Here is an 18939-nt window from a genome sequence, read left to right as displayed (position 1 = left end):
TGTATACGGTCTGCCAAACAACCTCTACAACATTTATTCATTTCATATCATCAGCCCTCAGTAATAGTATATCATAAATAAATAACTGCTGTTGAGCTAAACACAGCAAATAATGATGTACATTCATTTATATAAATTATGTAATCTTATATAATTATATATCCAAGATGACTGTACAGTACATGTGAAAATGAAACAAAAATGTTTACATTAAAACAATTGAATTCCTTATCAGTGTAATATACACTAAAGAACTACTTTCCAGCCGTGTTGGCTGGAATACGTGGCTTTGTGGATTTTCTCCATTCAAGGTCCAAGTCACACGTTACTCAAATCTTCCACTGTTTTGGAGCTGATGCTTTGTTTCCTGTGGGAGACATCAATAATGTGCTACATTAATAGCAGTGGTGGAAATTAACTAAGCACATTTACTCAGGCGTTCTACATGGGTACAGTTCTGAGGTACATGTACTTTACTTCAGTATTTCCACTTTCTGCTACTGGTTACTCCAGCAATTTGGAGAAAAGGTCACATTAAAAAAAGACAACAAATAAACAAAAAGAATCTTCAAATTTAATTTTGACCAAGATATCCAAACTTTAATTAAAATGACACAAAACAACCCTATTCACAAGCTGAGTCGTCTTCCTTGTGACGAGTAAACAGAACTTAATGTGTAAAATTATTGTAGTGCCCCTTTAAGGAAAGGTTTGAGCTCTTTTTTTCCTTAGGTGTACATTGATAATTCCTACTCACCGTAGCTCATCCAGGCAGACTTTATTCCTGAGTCGTACGTCTTCGCTGATAGGATAGAGCAGTAGGATCATTAACCCTGTAACAATGAAGGCCACTGGAGCCGCACCAATCAGCAACTTCAGGGTGTACACTACAGGTGCAGGCTGCTTGCAGGCGCCGGTGTCATACCCTGCAAACCTACACACAAGCAGACAAACATGCAGAGACTCCATTCAGACACAGAAATCGACACTACAAATGAGAAAACCTGACACATTTCACCTGATGAAGCATAAATCAGGTGAGGGGTTCATGCATTTTTGCCAGGTATCAAGACACGCTAAGTGCAAAATACAGAATATCATAGTGTGTAGATTAATGGTGCATGTGTGACAGCAATGCAGACGTACTCCAGACAGAGGGTGGACACTCCCAGTGAGATGCCAGCAGCAAACTTGGTGAAAAACACGTAGAATGAGTAGAAGATGGCTTCATGGCCTTTAGAGTAGGGGTTGGCCAGTCTGAAGTCATCCACCACATCTGGCAGCATGGACCTGGGTTCGAAAAACACATCAGTCTGTTGTATTAGCTTTTTTTTGTGTGTGTATGCAGGATTTTGTGAGCATGTGTCCTTTGTCTTTAATACTCAACATCACTCATGACATGGCAAAATTTTAAGCTGATGTGCACCTAAGACCTCTGTCACACTCCTGCTTTAATCGTCTTATACAACCACTCAAGATGGTAGCAGCTGATGATGTGAGGCCTACTTACAGCGCTCTGATAAACCAGTGGGCTAAAATTACAGAGCTAATAACACGATTAGACGATGAGCAGCGGGTGGTACCGCTGGCCTCGGCCCACAGACGGTATAAACAATCGGCCTCTTCCAAACTAAACATGCCCCCACAGGAGGCCAGGTAATTCAGGGTTTGAGGGAGGGGGCAAGAGTGATGAGTGAGGACTGAGGACGGTCTTAGACATGCCTGGGAGAAGAAGAATGCTTTACCTCAGCTGCTGTATTAGCTCTGTGATGGTACAGAAGATTTATAGTAGACGCTGCCTCTAATTCATAAAAATGACATCACTTTCATGACCGTGACACGACCCATGTGAATGTACAGGGGCCCATAGGCACCCAGTAACTAACAGCATCTTAGCGCACTATTGTGGTTAGACTAATGCCACTTTAATATCAAACCAGGAACCAACACAAGCAACCTCTGCACAGAAAGCATACAGCAGGACTGAAATTACATAAACAATGTCAGAGGCTTAGAGCACTTTGGATATTTTTGGGATATAAATGTATTCTCTTTCAGTGCTCACTGGAGGAGCTCTCCGAACATAAACTTGGAAGACAGCAAGGAGACGCCCTGGACAGGCAGAACAAAGTCTCCAGTCCATCTAGTTGTCTGTTTTAAAATTGCTAAAGGGGGGTTTAGATTGGATTTAAAGTCTAGGGGGACTTTAAATTCATTTAAAAAAAATTACATAATACAATAAGTGATGGTCCTCTTGAGTGAAGCCTCGTCTTACCATGGCAGCAGAAGCGAGGCAGCCACACTGAGCCCAGAAGAAACTGCCACAACGTAGGCCACCACAACATTGGGGATGAAGACAAGCATCATGGTGAAGGGCATGATCCACTAGATAGAGGGAAAGAGTCATAAACAAGGTCTCAAAACCCTCTAACAACATTTTTCAAATGTGTTCCTGTGATTCAGACAAAGATGTTGCATTTCCAATTTTGCCCCCTAGATGGCAGAAGTAGTCTAAGGGTTTGTGTTAAAAGCTGTCCTGGCAAGCCTAAATAAAAACTGTATACTCACTGTGATACCACAAAAAGCTGCTGTCTTCTTCCCAAACCTCTGAAGAAACCATTGCCACAATGGGATGCTTATCACTGCAGAAACCTGAGTAAACATGTGCAAGCAGACAATGTATGATGCATACATGCAGACGCTTGTTCTGAATATGACTCATTCTGGTAAGTAAGGCTGAAATAATACTAAAGGAGAAAATTAGCAGCTCGAAAAGTGTTCTCTCAAAATGAAATATTCATCACATAAAAATCTCAAATTCATCTAAAACAGCTGCTGTGGTTCAAGTAAAGGTCTAACATGGTCATAGGGGAAATAATAGTCCTAAAAATATTGCTAGTATTGAAAAAAAAATTAAGGAGCACTCACCAGGATGGTCAACACAATGTTCTGGAAGTGATCTCTCAGGTCAGCAGCATAAGTGCAGAAGAGGACAAAGTTGCTCTGTACCAGCTGCAGAAATCAGAGATCAAACATTCAGATCAGTCAGTCTTGTCTTGTCTACTCAGCACTGTCGCTCGGCTCTCAGCTTGCCGTGCTGAGTGCCAAATGAAGTGACTGGAGAAGCTGCTGACGGTGTTTTGCAGTGATTTATTCCCACTCCGACCCCGCACGGATGACAACTGACACCTCCTCTGAGATGAGAGGGCAAAAATGTACGGAAATAGATCCGATGCAAAAGTTGGAAAGTCTGCAATTATTTAAACAGCCTAAACTAGAGTGCGTCAAAGCTGAAGTGTCAGCCTGCATGTGACAGACAAACAGCAAGACTGTGCTGCACTGGTTATCACTCTCAAGAGTACTGGGACTTTAAAACATGCTTTAAACCATGAGCTTTCAGTAAGTGCTCTTCTAAATTGATCAAATCAACATTGAGCGCCAGCAAGTCTTCCACACTTTCAGGACCCAGGATTGGCTCCATTTACTGTAAATCTGAGTGTCATGTCTGAGAAGTGCTTTATAAATAAATTTACCTGAATGGCGACAGTGATGAAGAGGAATGCTGCAGTTAGAGTGAGGTACGGTCCGTGTCTCATCACCAGGATGAAGCCCTTATAGAATGGAATCTGCTTCTCAGTCTTGGGGGCATACGGATCTGAAACGGTTTCATGTGAAATATGAGTGTGCGGCGTATCAGATAACATGCAGTAAGAGAAAGGCGATGGATCTGCTAACTGATGATTCTGGAACTGCCCCTGCATCACAGTGTGTGCACACCTAAATCAGAAAGCACTTTCAGTTGTACTAAATTCAGTCGCAATGAATTCAACATTACAGTCCCCAATTAAAATAGAGTTGTGAGTGTCACAATTAAGTAGGTTCTTAGACCACTACCACTAAGGGATGCCCAGAGGGTATTAATTTCATCCCTGACTACAGTGGGTGCAATCCAAAATGTGTCCCAAAATGTGGAATAGCTCGTTACGGTTGCAGCTCATGGCTTTTTATTTCCAAGGCTATAAAATGGTGAAAAATAGTACAAAGATTGCTTGTTTGATATAACCAACAGTCCAAAACCAAATGATATTGAATTCAAAATGCTAAAAAAGAGGGAGAAATGCGACAAACGTTCACATTTGAGAAACTGAGACAAGCTGGTGTTTGACATTTTGCTTGAGAAATTATTTAATGATTACTTGATGAAATCATCAGGGTTGTCTGGAGAGCTGAGTAGTACCGTTTGTGACGAGTAAACTTGACTGTGAGTACTGCTTTAAATGGCTATTTAATCGTGAAAATTATGTATGATTCATTTTTTAAACAAAAAGCACTATAGTCCTCAGACCCAAAAAGAAAAGTCTCACCGTCTCTCTCCTTGACTCCCAGGAACATCACCACAGTGCAGATGAGAAACACTCCTCCTATAACACCAGCAGCTATCATATACACCTCCTTCTGTAGAGACAAAGAAAAAATATGCAGCCTACATCAGTCCATCTTTTCTTACAGTCAGTAAAATCCAGCCTATTCTGAGCGTTTCCTCAATCTTTAATTTATAACGTTCTCAGAGACTTAAAAAATTGAAGTGCTTCATTTCGACATGCTACACGTCCATTCTGGAATCAGATTGTCACGGCAGGTAAATTTGCCGAACTGATGGCTGTGTTTATTTTGCTTTCTTTTCACTTCTTCCCATTACAAATCTCATCAGTGCATGATTTATTGCCTGCGACTTTTTGTGTTGTTTTCCATGTTAGTTTAAACTGAAAGGTCCACCATGCACATTTCACTGTACAAATACAGGCATAAGCTTTAAGAAACCTCAAGAAGAACTGCATCCTAAAATACAACCTTAGCCATTTAATACCGTACACTCACAGGAACTGCTCTGCTTTAAACAACCTCTGTTTGTTTGCTATTTTTCCATGTGGCTCAGCCCAGCAGTCCATTATTATTTATGCACATCAAACACTCCCTGTTTCCGAGGGCAGACCTGGTTGGCCCAGACGGTGTGCCACCCTCACCAGCGACCACGGAGGAATTTAGAGGGTGGCTGCAGAGGGTTTGGCGTGGCAAGTGGGTTGCCCTGATAGAGTTCACCCAAAATCCTTTGGAAAAGAACCATTTGAAGCCCAAATAGCTGCGGTGTAACCCAAAATCCAGTGCAGGACAGTTTGGACTCTGGCTTGTTTCATCTTCACAAAGGGTCCCGTGATGAATTCACAACTGCAATCAGTAGTTTATTCACAGCTCTGCAAATTGAAATGTGGCTTTAAAAGTGTCCTATCATGTTCCTTTTCCTCTGGCTTTAAGCTAAGCTGCAGTCTAAAGTAAAAGACCAATATTTCCAACATATTGAATCTGGGGTGCTTTCAAACACTCTGTGTAGATATAAATAGACCTAATGACTTACAGACTGCGGAGACCCCTGAATGTGGGGGCCACAGTTTGGAGTCTGATGTGAGGGAGGAACCCCCTTTGTGGTCATGAGAGGGGAGCTTGCTCAGGATGTTAGGTTCAAATATCAAACAGCGGCGTCTCCTTTCAATCACATGGGTTACATGGGTTAAAACACGAAGCCATTTTGGATATCAGAACACGCAGACAGTCTGTAAATATGGACCCAGATTTTGAACAATCCTCCTTTTCATAAAGCACTGCTTTTTTCAACCTCGGATATTTAGCAAAAGTAAACCACCTTGAGCACACATCGCAGCGCCACGTTAAGTGAGAACACTGATGACAGTCCAAGTTATTTTCAAACTAACTCTGTGGCCTACTTTGAGCACACCTGGGCTCCTGGCTTGGCACAGTGACACTTACAGAGTGTGACAGGTAGTCCTGGGAGCGCACAAGGCTCTTGACGATCTCTGCCCCGCTGCTGTTGCCAAGGTAACCGGCAGACATATTATGAGTCGGGCAGTGCTTCAGAGTGTGAGCGCTGGCCACAATCTGGCCCTGGATGGCAGCACCCACAAGTGTCCCCAGCACCTCCATTGTGATTCCTGAAATCATACAAGTAAAAATCAGTTTCAGTACTTCAAAGTAATTCATCCACACAAAAATGAAAGGATTAAAATGATTAATTTGTTTTGCAGGTATTAACAACAGCTTTTTGTCTATTAAAAGACCTTACGGTATGCAGTGGCTGAGTCTCTTTCTCTCTGGTCGGTGCTCAGAAACATGGTGAGAGCAGAGTAAGGCACATGGAAGCACTGCAGTGAGGCAGAAAGACACAGTCACGGCTTGGGTACAAAATAGATACAAATAACACATCAGAGTTTTTAATTTCAGCCATGTTAGCAGCATGGCTCTAGCTGGTCGATTGACCAAAATATCTACATGACAATTCAAAGGTTTGCCACGAAACATTCAAGGTTCAAACATGCTTTGCCAATACTGAATGACTTTGCTGATTTCCTGACATTTCCTTTAGCATCACCATGATGTTAAGGGACTATGTCAACAACTTTTCATATTGATTGTCATAAAATTTGATACACTTTCAAACTGAATTGAAATTAGTTTGATCGCTTAACTTTTCAAAATTTGCCCAGAATACTTTGGTTTGTGACTAAACGCTTGCAAAATTGATGACATTCCCATTAGTCTCAGTATCTTATCTTATCTCATCTTATGCACTGTATATTCTTGATAATCAGAAAATGTTAGCATGCCATCATGATAAACTTAGATGGTCATTGTGAACATGTTAGCATGCTGTGCTGAAGTACAGCCTTACAGCTAGCCTGGCTTTTGACACTTGTCGAGTCGTGACATTTTAGTCAAAATGAAATGGGAACACCCAAGATATCTTTAGTTGTCTTTTATCTACATGTCCCTGTGAAAATGCAAAACTGTATATATATCAAAAGCTATCTCTGCAGTTTCCATGTCGGCCAACCTCAGCTTTCTGTTTTCTCCTTCCTCACCACCTCTCTCAGAGAATAGGCCTGCCTCACTTTGTAATTTACACAAGGGCCCAGTCAGCACTGTGGCTGAACAAGCATGCATAGCCACGACGAAAATAAACGCGGCCCGTGAAAGGATTTTTTTCAGCCACTGCTTCTATACAACATGTCATTTATGGGGCCTTCACTGGATGCAAACCATTATAGAATTGAACCTGCTTAACTTTTCACTGCAGATAGAAGTGAGAACTGATAAATATCATAGAAACCCATTATTTGTTGATTAAATTGACAGATGACATATAGCATCCTAACTATTGTTTACAACCTGCGACCCTCTGAATGATAACAGCTGACCTTTCCCAGCTAACTTCACACAAACACACATCCAGAGACAATGAGGGAAGGCTAAAAGAAGTAACCAGCATTTACCCAGCAAGAGGTTCCTGGCAGGACTGACTATATACTTATCAAGTAGTTAGAATGACATGCCATTACAGCTTGCCGCAGTGTGGCCACAGCGGTCTACACGCTCTGTAGCACATGTTATATGGGTTACCCCAGAGCAGAGCAGGGCAGAGACAGAGATGAATGGTCTGGACCATAATAACAAAAGGCAACCTAAATAACCTCACTTCCCCTTTGAGGTGAGGTATCTAAAGGCTCTGGGCTCTAATCTGCTGCACATCTCACAAATCAAAGTGTAAATCCTACTGTCTGCTGTTGGAGCCTGCCAGAGATGACTATAATCATCCTCACTTTAAGGTTTGTTATTTGTAATGTTTGCTGCATTTTATCTATATATTATGTATTGTGTCATCTGTGGAGGATGAGCTGTATTAATCAGAGCTTTCATCTCCCGTCTGCCAAGTGACGTCTCTCTTGTACTGCATGTGAAGTCCCGCTGAGCTATCTGAGGCACAAGTGCACCATTTCAGATTTCTTAAACATCAAATGCACTTCTGACAGGACACTCATACTTACAGTGATGAGGGTTTGGTAGAGGCAATAGAAGCCTAGGTACCAGATGAACCTCCCACTGATGAAAGGAGGAACAAACCAGAGGTAGAAGTAGGAGACCACCAGGAATGGAGTGCAACCCACCATCCTAGAGAACACAAACACATGTCAGGTGAGACAGGGAAAAAGTTTTGAGTAAAATAAATAAATAAATAATATTACATAAGTTTACATCTTATAATTTGTTCCAATTAATTATGGTTATAGGTTATCTCTAAGCAGGCATCATAAGCTGTCAGAGTAGGGATGATGATGAGTTGTTGTGTTATGTAATTTTTATAGCAGTACAGTGTTAAAATCAGGCCATATTTCTGGCAGATTACAGTGGCACTAAGCTAACTGGTAAATGATGATGTTGCTGCAAGTATGATAGGAATCTTTCCTGGGAGGAAGCAAGCAAGCAAGCAGGGAAATACCACAGTATTTCAAACCCACATAGTATTTAAAGATCTGCACACACATACACGCAAACAAACACATGGATATGCAATACACATTCAAGCAAACGCAGCATGAAGCAATTCCGCTGTGTTATGCTTTTCTCAGGACTTGGAGTGATACAGTATGTGGCCCACGTATAATTCATATGTAAACAACTGACATGTGTCATTATGGTTAAAGTGAACAGCTGTGTGTTTCAGAATGATTATGGGTGATTAACACTATGACATATCTGTAAACATTGATATATTCTCCACCCTTTTCTCCTTTTTCTTTAAAAAGCAAATTGAATATGTTTGTCATGCAGTCTCGAGCCTGAAAAAGCTATAATACACAGCATAACTACAGGTAGAAAAATGGATTGGGGGAATTTTGGTGACAAAACCTGCAGGGGTTCTGACCTTTACACCAGGAATTAAAAACAGAGAGGGTTGGAGAAAGAGGTAGAGAGTAAAGGCCGGGAATAGTCATTTCTAGCATTGTCCAGCCCGTCCACCTCACTCTCTTCCTGATTGTTTGCTTGAACAAAGGCAACTGACAACGCTGGTGCTGCAGTATTGACCGCTTGGTCATGGGAGTGATGAAAGGGCCCCAGGGTCAGTGAATGGGACAGTTAGAATGTTCCTGCAAGATGACTGTGTTTGGGGAGAGGTTCGTGCGCAAACACACTCGCATATTCTCACACATCAGGCATGCATGAATGGACATTCACACCTGTCCAAATAATTTGCACAGTCTTAACTATGCCAGAGAAGGTTGATACGAGGCTGACACGTACATTTCTCTCCTATCTGACTTGCAGCATGTTAGTTAGAAAATGTGCAGTGGAACAGGTGTCGGTGAGTAAGAGAACACTTTCTTGGTTGATTTTGGGTTTAGTAGTCTTCATATATACCAATGGTGGAAGGTAACTTAGTACGTGAACTCGAGCACTGTGCTTAAGTGCATTTTTAATACTTGAGCGTTTACATTTTATGTTGCTTCTATTCTGCTGTCTTTCAGAGTGCAATAAGGTACTTTAAAGTCAACTACATATTTCACAGCTTCCCAAATTACAAAGCTAAATAAAAACTTGATAATCTCATAAAACATAATCTAATGTTGAAAATAGAAACAGGGGTTTCCAGCCGTTTTGACTTGTGACCCCCTTCCAAAAAGCAAAAAAAATAAAAATCTGGCTGAGGCCCCTCATCAAAGGTTTCAGATGTCTATGAGTGGTTAGTAGCTGCACCACACAGTGACTTCTACGCTGAACTTTTCAGATGGTTTCATTTAAACTGTTCTCAATGTCCAAGGAGGAAAATTATCCAATATTTTACAACAACCCCCCCCCCCCCCAAAAAAAAAAGATTAGAGGGGAAGAGAAGAATATAGACTTAGGTAGAGGACCTTTTCTTCTTTCGTGGATGATTAATCATCTAACATCTCCAAGCATTTAGTACATATAGTACATTTAATACAAGTAGTAGCATCTGGGCAAGCCACAACAGTAAAAGGCCACTTATATGTCAATGCATTTGTTAACAATCTATTAATGTAACATACTGTATAATGATACATCAGTTACAGGGGCCAAGTATTTGCACTTGTTGTTAATAACACTTCTTTACTTTTCCTTGACTGCAGGATTTAACTAAAAGGCTTGAGTAAAGGAGTACTTCTTCCACCGCACATATACTATCATTGTCTCTGAGGGAAGAAAAGAAAGCCTTCTTAAGGTTCTGCTTGCCACTGTGCATCACTACAATCACAAAATAATAAACAGGGAAGCACCCAAGTGGGTGTTTTGAGCCAAATAACGCCATCCTAAAGAACTTAGGGCAAAGATACAAATCACTTTATATCTGGTTGTGGATGTGAGGGGGAAAGACACTTCCTGTTGGATGCTGGCAGAGGGGAATTTCCAAACAGTGACAAAAACGAGGGAGTGTCTTGCAATCTCATCACAAATACTGATGAAGGCGCACTGAAAATACCCACGTATACCACACAAAGTATACACACATGGGCAAACACACACACACACACAAACACACACACCTACAGCTTCCCAGGGATAATCAAAGCTGATTTAACAGCCATCAGCATCTGTCTGGTATTGAGTGCGGCTGGCTGGACACACTGGATTTGGTTCCCCTCCAGCGCTGTCAGCTTGTGTGTAATTTATGGTTTATAATGCAGCAGGCATTAGAAACTGGATTTTTAGTTACAGTAGGTGTCACGCTAATGTGTTCAAAAGACATACTTTGCATAAACGCACATATCCACTTTAAAAAATAATCATCACTGAAAATGGTGATTTATGAAAATGGTGGTATTAGTTTTATATAATCCAGAACTGTAAAACCACAAAATAAAATTGTACTTCAAGGCCTTGAGATACAGAAGAAAATTTTGCACACAAAGAAAACGACGATGATGCCCAAATGTGAAATGAGGTGTTATGTAAATGTAATGTCACTGGGAAGTACAGTGGCATATCATTTATAAAAGAATGCAGATGAACATCTCTGTCTGTTGTTCTACGGCATCACAAGTATGCTTCAAGGGCGTAGGCATAGAGTCTGTAGAGCTCATCACAGGTTGGAATGGAATAGTGTAATTAAAGCACAATGCCTGTTTATTCAAATCAGTCCTCAGGTCAGAGGCTTGAGCCTGAGAATAATTTCAAAATCATCCGAAACTGGAATGCACAACTTGTTGTTGTTTAGATTTTGCACAAACATTAGCATGATGTATTGGCCATAATTACATCTGAGAGAGTGGGAGCAAACGTAAACAAGTTTCATAATCAGTCGAGAAATTACAGCCCTTCACGCAAGTCTATCTGTATGTCAACAGCAGCACTTTACCATCTGTTATCTAAGGAAAGAAGAATGATTTCCCCTAAGTTTATTAGCTTACATAAACAAACTGATATTCCATTTTCACTGGGCTTTTGGATAACTTGGCAGCTGAGCAAAAATGCAAGAACAGAATTCAGCACCTTTTCTTAAAAAGCTGCATCATAATTAAACAATACACTTTTGTGAATTAATTTCAACCTCACTTCATTTGTGTCAATATCTTGAAGGCATGAACTGTCCTTCCCAAAAGTACTGTCTAATTATCAACATTTGTGTGCAGTCAGATGATTTCAGATCTGCTTTTCTTCCTTTTTGCAGCCAATGAAAAAATAAAGGAGTAAGATAAAAATCAATGATAGAGATACAGGAAGATGTAAGAGGAATAAAAATTACAGAGAAATTCATAGGTTTCCTTCATAGTGTGAGCAGGGAGCTCACCAGGGCATGAGTCGGCCAATCTTGGTCCATCTGCTCTTTGTAATGAAGAAGCCGACAATGGGGTCAGTCACTGCACCCCAGGCTTTACCAATGAACAGCACCATGGAGGCCTGGAAGGCGTTGATCTGCAGAGCACAGCAGGGACAGGCAAATAAAAAACATGTGCAGGCACAAAACTCACACACGTACAAGAGCAAGACACACTCTTTCTCGTTCTTTTTGTCCTCAAATACGTTACCTGAGCAACATCAAGAAGGTAGATTTGCAGGAAGAAGGCTGTGGCGCTGGCAGCCACCTCTTTGGGAGCACCACCGATGGCGAAACACAGCTTACTGCATATTGACAACTTGTGGCTCAACTCAGTCTGTGAAGACACAGGTGACAAAGAGAATTATAACAGGATAATGGTGTCCTTGTTGGTAAGGCTGCTAATGTGCAATCCAAAGCTGGAATGAGAAATAAACTGCTAACATAAACCAAACAAGACAACTGCTTCCTGTTAAAATTTAAACTATTGGGTAATTACTTTTATGTATGGACACAAAAGGTATGTGAGTCCCATATTCATGGATGTAATAATACATTTGACATAATGTGAAAAAGTATATGTATTTAGATCACAGTCTGCATGCTTTTATAGCTAAGATCTTCATCAGAAGTATTCCTGGAACAGGAAATCAGGAGTATACATAAAGAATGTATAAATAAAGAATTTCAATAGCCAATGAGCAAGGATGGATCACTGTTAACACGATAAGCTGTAAGTTTCTGTTACACCACTGACAACAAAAGGCGTACATGAAAACAGACCAATAGAATTAGTACAGCATCGTACTTTCCTTAAAACCCAACCAGCTAAACTAGCTTTCGTTTCCATTTTAGCTTCATTCCATGAAAAATTGCAGCTGCCTATTTTAGCAAGGGCCGAGCAATGACAGTTACCTACAGTAAACACCCCATCCCGAAGTTAGGTGTGTTACTCTCAAAAAAATGTATGAGTCACAGAGAACATTTTTGACATTCAGAGTCTGAATCCTTTCAAATTCTATTTCAGGTGCTCCTAAAATAACATTGCTTCTTCAACTTCATATTGCAACAATTCAATGATTAGGTTTAATGTTGAGAAATGTAAAGGAGTTGCTTAAGTGCTACCACGTCACACTGTTTTCTCATGATTTCAAATTGAATACAAGTTGTCTTCAAGCTCATCATCAATCTTCCTGTATGTTCAGGATGGTTAAGCAGACAAGAAGGATGTTCAAGGTTACAATATGTTTAAATGTGTGTGTGCAAAATGGAGGATCAGAAGGAGACCCCCTACCAGCTGTTTACACTGTGGTGTATCTGTGCAGACACTCTAAGGCACACAGAGGAGCCTGAGGAACCCACCGAGTTATCCACAGCTCTGTTTCCCCCCTCTCTGCTAAAACCATCAGGCACGTGACTCTGTGTGTGTATTTGTGTCTGTGTGTGTGCGTGTGCAGCGAGGAGGCCAAACTTTCATCTTCACACATGAATAAGACGAGACACCACAGTCTAGGGAGCCCGATATTTATGACTGTCTCTGAGGCTGCACACGCGTATCAGCCTTTGCCTGTTCCTCCCTTCTGTATAACCTTTGGTGTCAGACACACACACACACACACACAAAACTGTCTACCTCCACATCCACTGGCTCGGGCTTGGCCCACAGCTACTCCCCTCAGAGCTTCATGAAAGAAGGAAATCACCAAAGAAACCACAGCCGCAACCGACACACTGTTATTATCCGACTCACGTTTTCTCTTCCTTCATTTTTCGCCCCATCAAAACATGCAGGGGTTCGAGAACGACAATTACCATGAGGGAGGGGTGTAATTATTCAATCGCAAGACAAGCGGGTCAGAGGTAAGTAAAGGCTGCGCGGCGGTTCCGACTTCAAAACTCTCTCTTCTTCCACTCTCACTGCAATTACCCCTAATTGGAGAGAAAAATTAAAGTCTTTGGTGTCTGGAGAATGCTGCTTAACTGATGATGTGCAAAAATACCCTGTGCTCCCAGCACTGCTCTCTCCCTCTCTAAACTCTTGTTCCTTCCCTCCAAACTCTCACACTCAATCCTTCATTACTGAGTTCTTATCATCAAAGACGTTAAACAGGATATCCTTTCTGCTGTTGTCTGGATGCACAAACAAAACCACATAAACACAATTCAGCACACTTTAACACTGGCTCAGAGTAAAGGGAGCATCTGCAAAGTTCAGACTGTCTACAAAGAAGGGAGAAGGACAGATAAGACTAATCTCCAAAGTTAATGAATCCTGAACCATTAGGGGAAAAACCATTTTAAATGCCTGGACTGTGCCACAAGCAATTCAAATAAGGATTGAGGATAATTCTAGTGCCAAGAAAGGAGGGGGGAAAAAACAACTCAAGCCAAGCTATATTTTCCAAATAAAATGTGTACACTGAATGTTTGCATGCTAAGCTGGTAAAACTGATCCACAAAGCAGTTTAAATGTTTATTCGCTGAAGGATTTTCTGACAATTCTGATTAGGTATCAAGGTCATGTTCTTAAATGCGGTAGCTTTGTGCTGTTGATTCAGATTATGGATTATGAGTATGAAAACAAAAGTCGATGATGTCAGTGATGGCAGGAAGCCCTTGAAATGTCACCATTAGCCTGGTAACACTGGCCAAACTTAAAGGAAATCAATCCAAAACCTAGAAATGGACTGATGTCACAGCGACAAAGCTCTGAGGTGGATTTGAAGGCTTTTTGTCTGGAGTTTACTGACTGTGAAACTACTGTGTGAAAGGGAGAAATCCCTTTCATCTGTTATGCCCTGTTCAGACATTCTTAACTTAATCCTGTTTTTTAGTGTACTCTGCTAATACTCTGCTTTTTAGCATTTAATGTAAATACAAGGTAATATAATAATTAAAAGTTTTAGCAATTTCAATTTAGATCAGCCTAACATTTCTAATTTTCTAGTGTTCCTTAAATACATTTAAAGAAACAAGTTTTTACACATCCAAAACTTCAAGAAAATGAGCAAAACAAAATGCAGATTTGAGTTTCCATCAACTACTGTAAAGTGAATAGGAGTTGGCCATATGTGAGAAAGCAGGAGCTTCGTGAGTGTTGTGATCAATTCCGTGTCTGGATTTTTGGAACTGAACCGGTTAAGTGAACGTAACTAAGTTGGTTTCACTTTACAATAATTACTGAATAAATAAATTATTCAAACTTACTTCATTTAACTGATATTTTTATGGTAACAGGGGATCTTATGTTTTACAGCGTTTTCTATCAGCAAAATTCTACCATCTTTAGAGAAACTAAAAATAATTTATTTGTAATAAAGCTGACACATACTCCACTGAGTCAAAAGAAGTCTGGCAGAGAAAAGACTGTTGCAGAACTGGTTTGATTGGTGATGTAAAGCTGGTTCAGTGGGCACCTTGAGCCAGTGTGACAAAACAGAAAATAAATGACTAACTGCCCTGGTATTGCATTATGACAGTGAAACTGTCTCCTTAATATGGTATCTACCTTAATAAAGGGCCGATACTCCAAGTAAATGTTTTGCTCTCTGTCATACATTTCCATGGCTTTACAACCTGTGGACAAGGCATTCATAGAGAGCATCAACCTGAACACACAGCTTCCTGTACTTCATAGTAGCATACAAATACCAATGTAATCTCACACACACAAGAGGCTGGCTTACTTTAGAAACTTATCACCTTCTCACACTCAAACTGAAATCACATGCTAAGCTCTCATAAAGCTAAACAATGTAAACAAAATTAAAAATAACAGAAAAGAAAGTCGACCCAGTTTTCTTGTTTTTGCAAAACATGAGTGAGTCACCCTTTCTTACTATTCATCCCCTCTTTCTTCCTATTATGGATGTGATCACAACAGTTGTCATCACCAAAGTCTACTGATATCAGAAAAAAGAAAGCAATCATCTAGCAGTTCATCCTGTCAGCAGGAGCAACCTTTCTCGAATGAAAACAATCAACTTCCAAGCACTGAATCCACTATCTGTGGGATTACAGCTCACAGGAAAACAATGCAGCTGATTAATCTCAAACAGATAAGCGACTGAAGAGATCACACTTTCCATCTTTTTATCTCCCCTTTACTCAATCATGTCACGTCACACACAGCCAAACTAAGCTGCAAACCCACCACATGAGACAGAGAATTTCACTCAGATTTGGTGCCTGACTGTGTAGCAAGAGTCCATACAAGAGTCAGTACAGTATGAAAAATGTGATCTTACCTGCTGAGGAGTTTTGGGGAAGAGCGGTTCAGTTGGCTTGATGAGCTTCCCTGTCGAGCCCTGCGCTGCCCTCTCTGCCTTGGTCATGGCTGAGAGGCTGTGTGTGAGGCGGCAGCTGTATTTGTGGGACTGCGTGTGTGCGGGAGTGCTGAAGTGAGTGTGACTGTGACTCCTCGTGTGAGCAAGAGTGCGAGGAGTCTGCCACTGTGTGTGTGTCAGAGGGTGAAACTGGATGTGGCTCTGACTCCGGGTGTGTGTGTGGCGCATGTGAGTGACGGCTCCAGAGGCTGGGAGCTCCTCCTGCTCCTCTGTGACAACTCTGCCGCTTTCTGCCGCCATTCACATGCTGTTGTACTCTGGAATGAGGCCAGGAGGGAAGGGCAAAGTCAGACAGGCGGTGCCACACATATATGCAAAACACACAATGACATGCATGTACTGCAACATACAAACACAAGAATGCAGGCACGTAAACACACATATATGAGCACAGACAAAGACTTGTTCTTTGGATGCACGTACAAAAACACACGTTAATGGGACAACGCACAAGAGTGGAGATGAATGCAACAAGACCACACAAAAAACACACACACTCACACACACAAGCTCATATCTTAAGCAACCTTTTCAAATACATAGCCTACAAAAATTAAAATGTCATTCAGGTTACCATCATCTGCTGTGTTTGACAGCTTGCACAGCTGGCAACGACTGAAAACGAGCAAATAGGAGTGCAAAATGTGACGATGTCCCGCGAAGGAGTGTGTGTGTGTGTGTGTGTGTTAACTGCCCTCATCTTACTATTACTATAAGGGCATCCATAAGCAAACACTCCGCACACTTGATAAGAACCTTAAAGCACATTTTAAAAAAGGAGAAACACTATTTATGATCTTACCTCGTGTCTAGAAAAGCAGTCGGCGCTGTCAGTGGTGCAGACGGTTAGTTTGTTTGACTGGTCAGTGCGGTGAAGTGCCAGTCAGTCAGTCAGTCAGTCAGACAGACGGACAGGATGAGAGGGAGACTGCGGAGGATGGAGATGATTTGCGCGTCTCCACACACACAGTTGTTTGAGCCTGCAGTGACGGCGCTGCGCCCTGCAGCGGCCATGGAAGAAAATGACACTCACGGCTTGCGTGTATGTGGCCTATGCCGTGTGTGTGTGTGTGTGTGTGTGTGTGTGTGTGTGTGTGTGTGTGTGTGTGTGTGTGCGCACATCTGTAAGGAGATTATGGCAGGCGATGGTTTGACACCAGCGATATGTGTTTTGGATGAGAAGGCACTCCACTGGGAGGACGCATCAGAAATACATTTTCATAGTTTTTATGCATATATCTAGTAGTTTTAGTGAGTTGTGGGGTGATTATTTTTAACCTCACTATTTTAACCTCATTATTTTTTATTATAATCTACGACTGATATCAAATGAGATTAAAATCAGTAGCTTATTATCTTTGACAACTGTTGTTCTGGCAGTCGTCCACGCTTGGTGACAGATCTGTTTACAAGAAGTGGCCTGTTTCACAGGCTTTAAATCTGTTTATAAATGCATTCTTATGACCCGTGTATAAATAACTTACTGCTAGTAAATGATCGTTTCTTAGGAAGTGGAATGTTTTAAATGCAGTTTGGTTTCGTTTCATTCACGGCGAATTACCTGCGTGTGACTCTTTGGAACAGAGAACTGGAAAGGTGTGGTTATGAAAAGAACTCACCACGGACGCGCTCAAGCATCCAGACACATACTTCCCAAACTGCATCATCATCATCATCATCATCACTATTGTGTAGATTACCCACTGCGAAATATTTTGTGGTCTGTTGTGCTTAATGTTGCTTTTAAGTGGGCTACAATATGTAAAACTTACAAGTTTTAGTACAAACTTACGAGTTTTACATATCATTAAAGTGACCTTTAAGGTATATTGGTTGTGTGGTGAGCTTAAAGGGAAACTCCTGTGATTTATTATTGCACTTTCATAAAGTTTAAGACAACAGATATATAAAAAAGAAATAAAACAGGTTAAATCCGGCCAGCACAGGCTGAGATATTTAGTCCTTCAAAATATTGGAACATAAAGTATTTAACCTCCTTTAGTGGAGTACAGTCTAAACCGCTCCACAAAGATGATGGTACACTATGATCTGTTGGATAAACTGTATGAACTCATGGTCCTGATAGTAACTAAGCCATCTTATTTTCACTAAAATCTTTACTGAATGAAATGATGCATAATCCCCAAAATTATTATTATAGGTAAAAATGACCAGAAACCCAGAAATATTAAATGCCAGAGAAAAGATTGTATAGGGAGCTATTGTCTTGGCTATCTAGCCTGTTGGAGGTTAACTTGCCAGCTACAGTAGTTCACCAACTAGCCCTGCGAATAGTTCCAATGTCACCAAGCCTCTAAAACAAAACAGTTTCTGAATATACTCTGAGTAATTTTTCTGTCCCAGTTCTGGGTGTGACTGGGAGTTTGACTGCCTGTTCCTGGTAATGTGCACTTCTTTCAAACCCCACGTATGTTCACAAACCAAAGCTGAGATATTTTTTTTAAACTTAAAAAAGTTCCCTCCAGTGCCACGAAAGACACAATAGTTTCATTTGTCATTGTTTAACAACTGTTTTGTTGAAGTCCCTTAGTCCCTTATGGAAAATATTTTTTTATAAACACAAACAATAAATAGTTGTTTTTAAGCTTGACTCTGAAAAGAAGTAAGTCTTTTTGACACATTCTTGTCTGAGGAATGAAATACAGTTCTATGTTATTCTTCTAGGCCCTTTATTGAATATTTGACTTCTGACATATCTACTGATTGCCTTTCCTTGTCCCACAAAGTATCTTCATGAGCAGCCCATTTAGTTCAAGATGTTTACTCTCTACAGTAAGCCTCTCCTCAGACCATGACAACAAACATGTCATGGAGACCTTGGCTGATGAACTCAGACCTTTCTATAAATTCCAAGCATGCAAACCCCTCTACCAAAACCACATTACAGAC

General features: G+C 40.9%; 1 protein-coding gene across 1 annotated transcript; it reads right to left on the bottom strand.

Annotated features, from left to right (window-relative positions):
* Positions 1-4: 4 nt before the first annotated feature.
* Positions 5-17020, bottom strand: mfsd2b (major facilitator superfamily domain containing 2B). The gene is made up of 15 exons (XM_046373196.1): positions 16832-17020; positions 15931-16286; positions 11895-12020; positions 11657-11781; positions 7896-8019; positions 6137-6215; positions 5824-6005; positions 4365-4455; positions 3534-3655; positions 2929-3012; positions 2569-2652; positions 2276-2385; positions 1147-1290; positions 758-934; positions 5-367 (listed from the first exon to the last, which is right to left on the bottom strand). Exons 2-15 carry the CDS (start codon positions 16267-16269, stop codon positions 319-321), a joined length of 1836 nt encoding a protein of 611 aa, XP_046229152.1. The 5' UTR covers positions 16270-16286; positions 16832-17020; the 3' UTR covers positions 5-318.
* Positions 17021-18939: the final 1919 nt, after the last annotated feature.

This window comes from Scatophagus argus, chromosome 19 (genome assembly GCF_020382885.2).
Source record: "Scatophagus argus isolate fScaArg1 chromosome 19, fScaArg1.pri, whole genome shotgun sequence".
NCBI lineage: Eukaryota > Metazoa > Chordata > Actinopteri > Scatophagidae > Scatophagus > Scatophagus argus.
The sequence above is the reverse complement of the archived record's forward strand: the minus strand, read 5'-3'. Positions and strand labels throughout refer to the sequence as shown.

Excerpts from the sequence above, each read along its gene's own strand:
- mfsd2b (XM_046373196.1), bottom strand. The coding sequence starts at position 16,269 with ATGGCGGCAGAAAGCGGCAGAGTTGTCACAGAGGAGCAGGAGGAGCTC. Across the intron at positions 8,020-11,656 it reads ATTGGCCGACTCATGCCCTG|GATGGTGGGTTGCACTCCAT; the intron begins GTGAGCTCCCTG and ends TGTGTTCTCTAG. Across the intron at positions 3,013-3,533 it reads TCATCACTGTCGCCATTCAG|CTGGTACAGAGCAACTTTGT; the intron begins GTAAATTTATTT and ends TGATTTCTGCAG.